Source organism: Salmo salar, chromosome 01, assembly GCF_965601325.2.
Source record: "Salmo salar chromosome 01, fSalSal1, whole genome shotgun sequence".
NCBI lineage: Eukaryota > Metazoa > Chordata > Actinopteri > Salmoniformes > Salmonidae > Salmo > Salmo salar.
Genome location: NC_138291.1, coordinates 44,925,357 through 44,937,500, shown reverse-complemented (window position 1 = coordinate 44,937,500; position 12,144 = coordinate 44,925,357). Strand labels below are relative to the sequence as shown.

Here is a 12,144-nt window from a genome sequence, read left to right as displayed (position 1 = left end):
TTGAAATATTGAAGCAACATGTCAGGAAGTTAAAGCTTGGTCGCAAATGGGTCTTCCAAATGGACAATGACCCCAAGCATACTTCCAAAGTTGTGGCAAAATGGCTTAAGGACAACAAAGTCAAGGTATTGGAGTGGCCATCACAAAGCCCTGACCTCAATCCTATAGAACATTTGTGGGCAGAACTGAAACAGTGTGTGTGAGCAAGGAGGCCTACAAACCTGATTCAGTTACACCAGCTCTGTCAGGAGGAATGGGCCAAAATTCACCCAACTTATTGTGGGAAGCTTGTGGAAGGCTACCCAAAACATTTGACCCAAGTTAAACAATTTAAAGGCAATGCAACCAAATACTAATTGAGTGTATGTAACCATCTGACCCACTGGGAATGTTAAGAAATAATTCTCTACTATTATTCTGACATTTCACATTCTTAAAATAAAGTGGTAATCCTAACTGACCTAAGACAGGGAATTTCTACTAGGATTAAATGTCAGGAATTGTGCAAAACTGAGTTTAAAGGTGTATGTAAACTTCTGACTTCAACTTTAGTTAGCCTAGTACACCTCTTATAGCATAGCAAAGTTGTATATCTTATTGTCTACCCATTCACATGAAGTGATCAGAGAAGTAATTAATTGTTAATAAACAATCAATAAATTGGATGAAAAATAAGACTGTGCCTCACCTGGTGTCAGGGGTAAACCTGTCTGCTATGAGGGTCACAGAGCAGTAGGGGAGGGCCTCAGCGATGCACACAGCTATGGCGAAACCCACCACACCCCCACCCACCACCATACCTTCAGACACTTCGTCTCAGGATGATTCTGCTGGGAAAAAAACTACAAAATAAGTTAAACTTGTACTAGCTAGGTACCTATTTTTGTGTTATACTGTGTATACCTGATATGTGCAAACACCTTTAGGTTATACATTAATGTGAGTATGATCAAATGTAAATCCATATCAATACAGCAGGACAGTGTTCCAGACATTGCTATGTTGGCTAAAGGTTAAGGATAAGTGGGTTGGTTGGTTAAGGTTGACTACACAGCAATTACAATATGCTATTTGTATAACCACAGCCCGTCCACTTGACTCAATTAAGTGCACAACATTCAAATATTAATTAAAAAAAATAAATAATGTACAGATAAAACACTTATTTGCCCATAGTCTTATGATCCATTATATAACTTCTCCAGCAAATTGTTGACCTATCTGCAGGCTGTGCGAGGTTATCAACTCATTTATTACTCTGTATAATGAACACCCGAATCATTGCATCGAATTCCTGATATACGACGCCTCTGGTGGGACGCTCTGACAGTGCAGGGGGAAAGTCCTGAAAAGAAACCAGAGATCCTATTTTTAAACAATTTTAGTTTAGTTTTGAAACATTTATTTTGTTGATCCCAAAAATCTGTTAAATAACCATATGTGCTCCAAAGCGCCCCGTAGAATAACTACCATAGTTATTTATGACAGAAAAGGCTAGGATACTGACCAATGATTTATATGTACATCATTGATACTGAAAGAAAGTCCCACAAATTGTTCCAGTTGACCTTTGTCAGACAACAGGCATGACTAGAGTCTGGAGATCGATAAAGATTCGCCCCAACAACATTTATAATAAACATGTGAAAGATTCGACCACGGAGGAAAAATAATAACTATTTCACGCCCATAAACATTTCCTTGCTCCTGGGCATAGATATAACAACACCGTGGACAGATTAATGCAGTGAAAAATTATACCAATCAAAGCTTATAAAGATCGTGGATTCAAACTGCGCGAACATGAAACACCCGTGAACAACCTCCACATCTCGCGATAATCTGAACAACTGCGAAGAAGAGACGGTAAGGTCCTGAAAGCTTGATATCTTTTTTTTAAGGCATTGCGGTGTTTGCAGCAATCATAGAAACGCTGAGAAAGTTTCTTAGTCTCTTTATTGAACATGGTTGTTCTGTTTAGATTTTGGGTTCCACTTGAAGTGCATTCATTGTGTATCATGTAGAAAGCTTACATGGCGCCCGCCGGTGTTGTGTCGCTGTTTGAAACGATGCAAAAATGTATGCGCACACTTCTCTGTGACTTTGTGACCAGTGATCGCTAAATTGATCTGTCCTGTCCTTCAACATATCTTACAAAGGTCTCAAACAGCTGTTGATCGATAAAATGTATATATGTGAAATATCGCAAAAAAAAAATCGAGAGAAATGTTTTCTGTAGTGAGAGCCTGGAGCAATCATTGTTATGTAGGCTGCAGTAGCAAATTCTGTGTGAAGGCAAGAGCCCTGAAAAGTTCAGATGAGATGGATGGGCTATAGGTACATTTCAAGCAGTCTCACAAGTATGAACTGTGAATTATAATGAACACGCCACTGCTTTGCGCCAATCTCAACATATTCCATACAATTTATTGCACTTTATTAGGCCTATTTCTTTCCAATTTATGTTTCACTTTGTTGCAGGTGGTGAGGTTTGGTTGGAATCATACTTCACAATCCATCCTCAAGAAAATGTCTGAGAAGACCCTAATCACACCCACCTCCCTCACAGCCATTCATTCAACAACACACAAGGACACCATCCTCTGCAAATTTGACAAGCTTAGGAAACGAGAGCTTCTGTGTGACATTACCCTTATCGTAGAAGATGTGCACTTCAAAGCACATAAGGCCCTGTTAGCCGCCAGCAGTGACTACTTCTCCCTCATGTTCACTGCTGAGGAGCAGATCAGCCAGTCTACCTACAGGCTGGACGGCATGGCGGCGGAGACCTTTGGAGCTGTACTAGAGTTCATCTACAGTGCCCAGGTATCTAGGGGTGGAAATGGGGGTAATGGAAACTGGGTTTCGTGGAGTGAAATTCCAGGGCAAAACCAAAATTATATTTATATTTACATCCAGTGGGAAGAAAAGTCCCCACTGGTGAACCCTTTAGAATTACCTGGATTTCTGCATAAATTGGTCATACAATCTGATCTGATCTTCATCTTAAAAAAAAATAAAAAAATCTAAGTCACGACAATAGACAAACACAGTCTGCTTAAACTAATAACACACAAACAATTATACATTTTCATGTCTTTATTGAACACACTGTGTAAACATTCACAGTGCAGGTTGGGAAAAGTATGTGAACCCTTGGATTTAATAACAGGTTGACCCTCCTTTGGCAGCAATAACCTCAAACCAACGTTTTCTGTAGTTGCGGATCAGACCTGCACAACGGTCATGAGGAATTTTGGACCGTTCCTCTTTACAAAACTGTTTCAGTTCCACAATATTCTTGGGATGTCTGGTGTGAACCGCTCTATTGAGGTCATGCCACAGCATCTCAATTGGGTTGAGGTCAGGACTGACTGGGCCACTCCAGAAGGCACATTTTCTTCTGTTCAAGCCATTCTGTTACTTCTGTGTTTTGGGTTGTTGTCCTGTTGCATCACCCAACTTCTGTTGAGCTTCAATTGGCGAACAGATAGCCTAACATTCTCCTGCAAAATGCCTTGATAATCTTCGCAATTCATTTTTCCGTCGGGCGCGCCGGCCCTGAGGCAGCAATGCAGCCCAAACCATGATTCTCCCTCCACCATAGCTTACAGTTGGGATGAGGTTTTGATGTTGGTGTGTTGTGCCTTTTTTCTCCACACAGTGTTGTCTGTTCCTTCCAAACAACTCAACTTTAGTTTAATCTGTCCACAGAATATTTTGCCAGTAGCACTGCGGAACATCCAGGTGCTCTTTTGCAAACTTCAGACGTGCAGCAATGTTTGTTTTGGACAGGAGTGGCTTCTTCCATGTTCTCCTCCCATAAACACTATTCTTGTTTAGAGTGTTATGTATTGTAGACTTGTCAACAGAGATGTTAACATCTTCCAGAGATTTCTGTAAGTCTTTAGCTGACACTCTAGGATTCTTCTTAACCTCATTGAGCATTCTGCGCTGTGATCTTGCAGTCATCTTTGCAGGACAGCCACTCCTAGGGAGTAGAAACCGTGCTGAAATGTCTCAATTTATAGGCAATTTGTCTAACCGTGGACTGACTTTTAGAGATACTTTTATAACCCTTTCCAGCTTTATGCAAGGCAACAATTCTTAATCTTAGGTCTTCTGAGATCTCTTTTGTTTGAGGCATGGTTCACGTCAGGCAATGCTTCTTGTGAATAGCAAACTCAAATTTTGTCCGTGTTTTTTATGGGGCAGGGCAGCTCTAACCAACATCTCCATTCTCATCTCATTGAATGGACTCTAGGTTAGCTGACTCCTGACTCCAATTAGCTTTTGGAGAAGTAATTAGCCTAGGGGTTCACATACTTTTTCCAACCTACACTGTGAATGTTTTTAAATTATGTATTCAACATAGACAAGAAAAATACAATAATTTGTGTGTTATTAGTTTAAGCACACTGAGTTTGTCTATTGTTGTGACTCAGATGAAGATCAGATCAAATTTTATTTCACATTTATGCAGAATTCCAGGTAATTCCAAAGGGATCCCATACTTTTTCTTGTCACTGTAAATGTTCATTTTACATAGAATTCAAGGAGTGTGATCATTTTGACGTGCTCTGAAAATTCAAGGATCTTGCATCCAAGAGTGATTTTTCTTCCATTTCTATCCATGCAGGTATCTGTGGAGGAGAGTGTTACCGAGCAGCTACTAGACCTGGCCAGACTCCTAGAGGTTAGTGACCTTGTGAAAGCCCACATTACCTATCCAGGTGTAGAGGGGAGGGGCCTTAGTAACATCACCTGTCCTGGTTTCGAGGTGAGACCGGAAGTGAACACAGACAGCGGAGAAGGTAAAGGACTGGGAGAAGGGACATCGTCAGCGATTCAGCCGAAACGGAAAAGGGGTCGTCCCAGGAAGAATGAAGTGGACATGTCTGTGAAGACGTTGGAAGAGTCCAATAAACAGGAAGTAAGAAGTGATATCATCAATATCCCGGATGCAGCCAATGAAAAGCAGCAGGTTACAGTTGATGTCACAGTAGACTGTGTAGACCCTGAAGAATGTCTGGTTGAGTCACATGATAAACTGGATTCTCCAATAAGAGACTCTGATGATGCAGACTATGATCCCAGATCAGCCCGTACTAGGCGGCAGAGTAAGAGGAAGATCAGACCGCCGGTGAAATTTAAGGGCTACAGGGTGGGGGACCGGGACGACACTACGTCTGAATGCAGAGAACCAGGGAAGAGGGGCAGGAAGAGAAAATACCCCAACACAGAGGCACGGTGTGAAGACTGTGGGAAAGTGTTCAAAAACCACCTGTTCTTAAAGATACACCAAAGGACTCATACAGGTGAGGCCTGGGACCTCTACTACTCTACTACTTCCAGGATTGTTTTTATTGGCTAATTTAATTTCATTATAGACAGAATTACTAGAACACATTTATTTATGGCAAGTTCCTCACAGGTGAGGCCTGTGACTATATCCCTCCAATTAGATTAAAGCATATTATTTCATAGGCCTGAGTGATAATAATGTTTTAAAATGTTCCCACCAGGTGAAAAGCCTTTCAAGTGTTTTGCGTGCGGGAAGAGTTTCACACAGAAGCACACCCTCCTGGTTCACCAGCGGATGCACACTGGCGAGAAACCCTTCGTCTGTACCGTCTGCTCTAAAGCCCTGTCCACCAAACACTCACTAGTGGATCACATGAACTTACACACAGGTTGCCTACTTGTCTGACTTATAGCGAGTGTTTTAATGGTTTAGCGTGTTTCTCGGGGTATACAACTTTCAATCAAAACGTATATAAAGTGTATCCCTTTTCAATTCGGCTTTCATATTCGGAATAACTCAAGTATAAGTTTTGAATTGAATTCATTGTACTTGGACTCTTATTCTCTCCTTTAAATCCTAGAGGAGAAAACATTCAGCTGTGACAAATGTGAAAAGACGTTCAGCCAGAAGAGACAACTAAAGAGCCATTACAGGGTGCATACGGGTAAATCTTTACCAGAATGTGCACACTGTCAACGTAGGTTCATGGATGCAGCTCAACTGAAGAAGCACATGAGAACTCACACAGGTAGAGTGAGACGAGGTTTAACTTCTACAAATTCTGGTGTGTTACTATGTAATAAGTTGTTGCTGATCGTGTTACAGGTGAGAAGCCTTTCACTTGTGAGATCTGTGGGAAGTGTTTTACAGCCAAGAGCACACTACAGACGCACATCAGGATTCACAGGTGAGATATGACTTATACAAGGCTGAGCTATTCCACCATGTTTCAATCCTGAGAGATGGTGAAAAAAAACTCCCTTACCTTATGTTTATTTTATTTATTTTCACACATCAAATATGATGCAATCTATGTGCATGTGAGGATCACAAACTCAAAAGGGGCTTATAACGAATGTGTTCTACGCACGAAGACTCCGCAACAGATATGAATGAAAATGTGATCCGGCCCACATCCATTTACCGGTGTGAACATGTTTGTATTCCAGAGGAGAGAAGCCATATGTCTGTAGCGTCTGCAACAAGTCATTCTCCGACGCCAGTGCCAGGCGACGTCACGTAGCCTCCCATACCGGAAAGAAGCCCTTCACCTGCTCCTTCTGCAACCTCTCCTTCGCTCGCCTGGACAACTTGAAGACCCACACCAAAACCCACAACAAGGAGAGCGTAGTCACCATCACCACCGAGGAGGCTCAGAGCGGGGCTGGGGTGGTGGAAGAGGAGGCTGGGGTCACCACAGGGGAAACGGAGGAGGTAGACTTAGGAAATTTTGTTTAAGTGCCACGCCACAATAATACAGTCTAATTGACAATACAAATGACAGATTTCAAAACTACTCTATGGTCCACTCAGGGCTTTGTGACACTGTAGGCAATCATAGTAGGCAACCATCGTGAAGTATGTCATTGATATCAGCTATAATACATGACATCATCTATACACAGGTACGCAGCATCCTACAGCTCCAGCAGTACCAGCTACCTGGTCACCCAGAGCAGGAGATACAGCTGGTTGTGACTGGAGATGTGGATAATCTCAACAACCTCAACTTCGTGCCCAGTCACTGTGGACATGACCAGGGCATCAGCATTATTACAACAGAGGGTGGGGTCTCTGAGGCGGCAGACCAGGCCCACTCCAGACTGACCCTCCTCACCCAGCCGTCAGGACACATGCAAAACGTGGCCTTGGTCACGCAGGTAAAGTGAGACAATAATGGTCTTGTCCCAAATGGCACCCTATTCTCTATACTGCACTACTATTGACTAGGGCCCATTGGGCTCTGGTCAAAAGTAGTACTCTTTGTAGGGACTAGGGTGCCATTTGGGACGCAGACAATATATTGTACAGTCCCTTGCTTTTATGCAGTGTTTATTCTTTTGTTTATATGTATCGTATTTGGACACACCAGCCATCAGTACTCAGGTCTATGTGTGCTGATGTACAGTATGTCTATGTATCTGTATTGTCCTATGCTTGTCCAATGCTGGGTTTCCCCCCTAGGGCTCAATAAAGGGCTAGGGCCTTGTCCTTTTGGTTTTTTGAATGGCACGTTAAAATCCAATTTATTATTATTATTATTCAATTCAGGGCAGCGTGGAGCATCACAACCAGCAGATCCAGACTATCAGCGTGCTGCAGGACGGACACATGACCAACGGGGTTGGGGTCGCAGGGCAGCCTGAACAGATGCATGTCATCACTCTATCCAAGGAAGACATGGAGCACCTTCAGGCCCACCACGGGCCACCCCAGCCCCTGCACATAGCACCCAGGCCTGGCTCCCTCCCTGGCTCTGTACAGCAGCTCCACGTCATGCACCAGCAGCACCAGCACCAGACCCTCTCTCAGCTGGCTGTCACCCAGGACCAGAGCACCATACTGGGGCAGATGAGCAGAGAGCAGCAGGGTCAGGCCCAGGCTATCCACATCAACAGCCAGAGCAGCCAGCCCATCTCAATCAGTCAGACCAGTGAACAGATCCCAAGCCACCATATCCAGGGCCAGACCTTCCAGATACAGGCTGGTACTGTCTCCTACCTCTACACTACCAGCCTAGCTCCGCCATAGACTGTATAGGCCCGGCACAACTGACTGAAGGACTGGAGAACCAATCTGCCCTAACAGAACTGACTGAATGGGCGGGAACTGTCTCCTAGCTCTACACCACCAGTCTAGCCCAGCCATAGCCCTGATACGGCGTCAACAGCCATGTATCAGGACCAGCCCAGCCATAGACTGTATGGGCACAGCAGAACTGACTGAAGAACCAGTCTGGCCCAACACAGTTGACTTTGCCTTAGTTCACACTCAGGTTGGACAATGGATGTAAAATGCATTTGTCACAATGGTTGTAAATTGAATTTAGTTATCCAGTAATGCCAGGATATTGAAATGACACGGAGGTAGAGAAAATGTGATTCCAACTAGGTTATTCTGTGTGACACTGACATCTTCTGGCTGATGTGATGTAAAAGCTCTGAGCCAATAGCTATTATTTCAGGCTACAATAAAAGGGCTATTTAGAAGCAGATAAAATGTATTATTTGCATGTCAAGTCACAATGTAAAAATGTTTTTTTTTTTTATATATGCATATTTATATTGTGAGGTGAAACAAATGCATTGTTTTTATTATGAAGGTAAAATACTACCATTTGTGGTGCTGCAATAGCAAGGCGAGAGTGGAAAAGTATTGATGCCAGGGATATTGTTGGTGTCTGCGTGCTACTGAAGTGCCGTGGCCCTGTGTGCTCTTTCATTAGTTTTGTTTTCGTTCATTTATTTCTGGTACCCTCCTACCTGAGAGGAATGAGGCCTGTGTGGTGTTGCACTGTTAAAACTGCAAACCCACATGCTGTAAGTCCTCTCTGCTCCACCTAAGTGTTTTAATGGGCCGACGTGGGTAATAACCATTGTACATGCATTTTCTCCTCTTTACTGCTTTAAGCCTTTTTATGCTATTGTTTACCACTTCAGTGTCCTTAAATCTGTAGTTTGAAGCATATAAAACATTTTGTTTCACTATATTAAATATTCAACAAGAAACATATCACACAATACTTTACAAGGGTGACTGGGATGATTCTTATGTTTGCTTGTCCACTATCTCTCCTGGTAAATTAAGTTTTATATGTAGTTGACATTTTACAGGTAATAGTCTAGCCCAAAACTATTCACTGTTTCACATGTACAAAGTAACAATACATCATCTTAGAAAAATTTAAAAAGACAACCTAAAATACTCAAAGTGACTGACTATATATTTAAAAACATTTTAAAACAATACATTATACTATAGACCTGCTAAATTAATCACATCCATCATAAAGAAACAGAATGAAAAAAGTGTTTATGTATTTATTTTAGATGCAGCAATTGTTCACGACGCAATCATTGGATGACTTGGTGAAGTTGTGGCAGAGCAAAGCGGGTTTCCCCTCCTTCATCCATGGTGCTCGTTCAACGTTGCATTTGGAGAGTCCTGTGAGCGTCAACTGTCATGAACTTGTCATTCTGAACAGCACCATCTTCCTAATTGACAACCTTGACATATTGGCATAATATGAAATCTGATGGGCAACAGCAGAACCTCCATAAAGTCTAAAGACATGTTTAAAGATTTTTTTTCAGTCAAGCATGTTGCTGTGTGTATAATCTGTTATTGACAAAAGGCATAGAGAACTTTATTGTTCCATGTACAATAGATTGAGGTGTGTTTATTAGAAAAGTGGTGGTGGATTGCATGTGGATGGTAGTCATGGATAATGATGGATGTTTGTCATCCTGCAGTCGGAACGGCAGCATGACCAGGGACTCAGGTCCTCTGGGAGATGAGACAAAGAAAAGAGAGGGGCTGTTAGTGGGAGCATGCCTAAGATCACACATTTCACCAGGGCCCATATTCACAAAGCATCTAATGCTGCTTTTTCAACTAACATCAGTGTTACACTAGTGTATACACCCTTTTGTAATACTAGTGAAATTGTTTCCATAGCTAGGGCTGTGAGGACTTGTGAAGAGCAGAATCAACAGCCTCTGCATAATCAAAACAGTTGCTTCGTGAGAAGAGAAGAAAATATTCACAGTTAAACAATGTTATGTAAATGCCAGCTGAAAAGTACCAGTGGCCTGGCTTTAGCCCCAAGTGAGAGCAGGTCCGCCGGAGCCATGGCCCAGTGAGACACGGGTGCCGGACCGAGTAGATGGAAACAGAAAAGTCTGAGCCTTTTTGGTAAAAGACTGAGGTAAATCCTGCAATCAAACAGGCTAAACATCAGTACAGAGACAAAGTGGCGTCGCAATTCAATGGCTCAGACACGAGACAAATGTGGCAGGGTCTACAGACAATCACGGGTTACAAAGGGAAAACCAGCCACGTCGTGGACACCGACGTCGTGCTTCTGGACAAGCTAAACACCTTTGCCCCCTTTGAGGATAACACGGTGCCACCGACACAGTCCGCTCCCAAGGACTGTGGGCTCTCGTTTTCTGTGGCCGACCTGAGTAAGACATTTACGCGTGTTAACCCTCGCAAGGCTGCCGCTCCAGACGGTATCCCTAGCCGCGTCCTTAGAGCATCCACAGACCAGCTGGCTGGAGTGTTTACAGACATATTCAATCTCTCCCTATCCTACTCTGCTGTCCCCACTTGCTTCAAGATGTCCACCATAGTTCCTGTACCCAAGAAAGCAAAGGTAACTGAACTGAATGACTATCACACCATAGCACTCACTTCTGTCATCATGAAGTACTTTGAGAGGCTAGTTAAGGATCATATCACCTCCATCTTACCTGACACCCTAGAACCACTTCAGTTTGCTTCCTGCTCCAATAGATCCACAGATCTATCTGCCATTTCACTGCACACTGCCCTATCCCATCTGGACAAGAGGAATACCTATGTAATAATGCTGTTCATTGACTATAGCTCAGCCTTCAACCCCATAGTACCATCCAAGCTCATCATTAAGCTCGAGGCCCTGGGTCTGAACCCAGCACTGTGCAACTGGGTCCTGGACTTCCTGAGGGGCCGCCCCCAGGTGGTGAAGGTAGGAAACAACACCTGCACTACGCTGATCCTCAACACAGGGGCTCCTCATGGGTGCGTGCTCAGCCCCCTCCTGTACTCCCTGTTCACCCATGACTGCGTGGTCACGCACGCCTCCAACTCAATCATCAAGTTTGCAGACGACACAACAGTAGTAGGCCTGATTACTGACAATGATGAGACAGCCTACAGGGTGGAGGTGAGAGCCCTGGTAGAGTGGTGCCAGGAAAATAACCTCTCCCTCAATGTCAACAAAACAAAGGAGCTGATCGTGGACTTCAGGAGACAACAGAGCGAGCACGCCCCTATTCACATCGACGGGACCACAGTGGAGAAGGTGAAAAGCTTCAAGCTTCTCAGCGTACACATCACTGACAATCTGAAATTGTCCACCCACACAGACAGTGTGGCGAAGAAGGCGCAACAGAGCCTCTTCAACCTCAGGAGGCTAAAGAAATTGGTTTTGGCCCCTAAGACCCTCACAAACTTTTACAGATATACAATTGAGAGCATCCTATCGGGCTGTATGCCCGCCTGGTACGGAAACTACACTGCCCGCAACCGTAGGGCTCTCCGGAGGGTGGTGCGGTCTGCCCAACGCATCACCGGGGGCACACTGCCTGCCCTCCGGGACACCTACAGTCACTGATATCACAGGAAGGCCAAAAAGATCATCAAGGACATCAACCACCCGAGCCACCTCCTCAAATTTGCTTTGCTAAAATCACCAGCTACAATAAATGGGGCCTCAGGATATGTGGTTTCCAGTTTGCACAAAGTCCAGTGTAGTTCCTTGAGGGCTGTCCTGGTTATCAGCTTGAGGGGGAATATACACGGCTGTGACTATAACCGGAGAGAATTCTCTTGGGAGGTAATATGGTCGATTGTGAGGTATTCTAGATCGGGTGAACAAAATTACTTTAGTTTCTGTACGTTATCACAATCACACCATGAGTAGTTAATCATAAAACATACACTAACGCCTTTATTCTTCCCGGAGAATTCTTTATTCCTGTCTGCGCGATGTACTGAGAACCCAGCTGGCTGTATGGACGGGGACAGTATATCCAGAGAGAGCTATGATTCCGTGAAACAGAGTATGTTACAGT

General features: G+C 43.7%; 2 protein-coding genes across 2 annotated transcripts in view; one reads left to right on the top strand and one right to left on the bottom strand.

Moving 5' to 3' along the window:
* The window catches only part of LOC106602871 (D-aspartate oxidase), a 15,559-nt gene extending 14,761 nt beyond the window's left edge, over positions 1–798 (bottom strand). Inside the window, 1 exon segment of the mRNA XM_074112234.2 lies at positions 689–798. Within this exon segment, the coding sequence (XP_073968335.2) occupies positions 689–798 (110 nt within the window).
* Positions 799–1,829: 1,031 nt separating this feature from the next.
* zbtb24 (zinc finger and BTB domain containing 24) lies at positions 1,830–9,047 on the top strand. Its single transcript, XM_014197226.3, has 9 exons — positions 1,830–1,866; positions 2,482–2,826; positions 4,640–5,318; positions 5,526–5,693; positions 5,886–6,053; positions 6,131–6,212; positions 6,475–6,739; positions 6,931–7,185; positions 7,577–9,047. Exons 2-9 carry the CDS (start codon positions 2,530–2,532, stop codon positions 8,054–8,056), a joined length of 2,394 nt encoding a protein of 797 aa, XP_014052701.2. The 5' UTR covers positions 1,830–1,866; positions 2,482–2,529; the 3' UTR covers positions 8,057–9,047.
* The last annotated feature ends 3,097 nt before the right edge of the window (positions 9,048–12,144 follow it).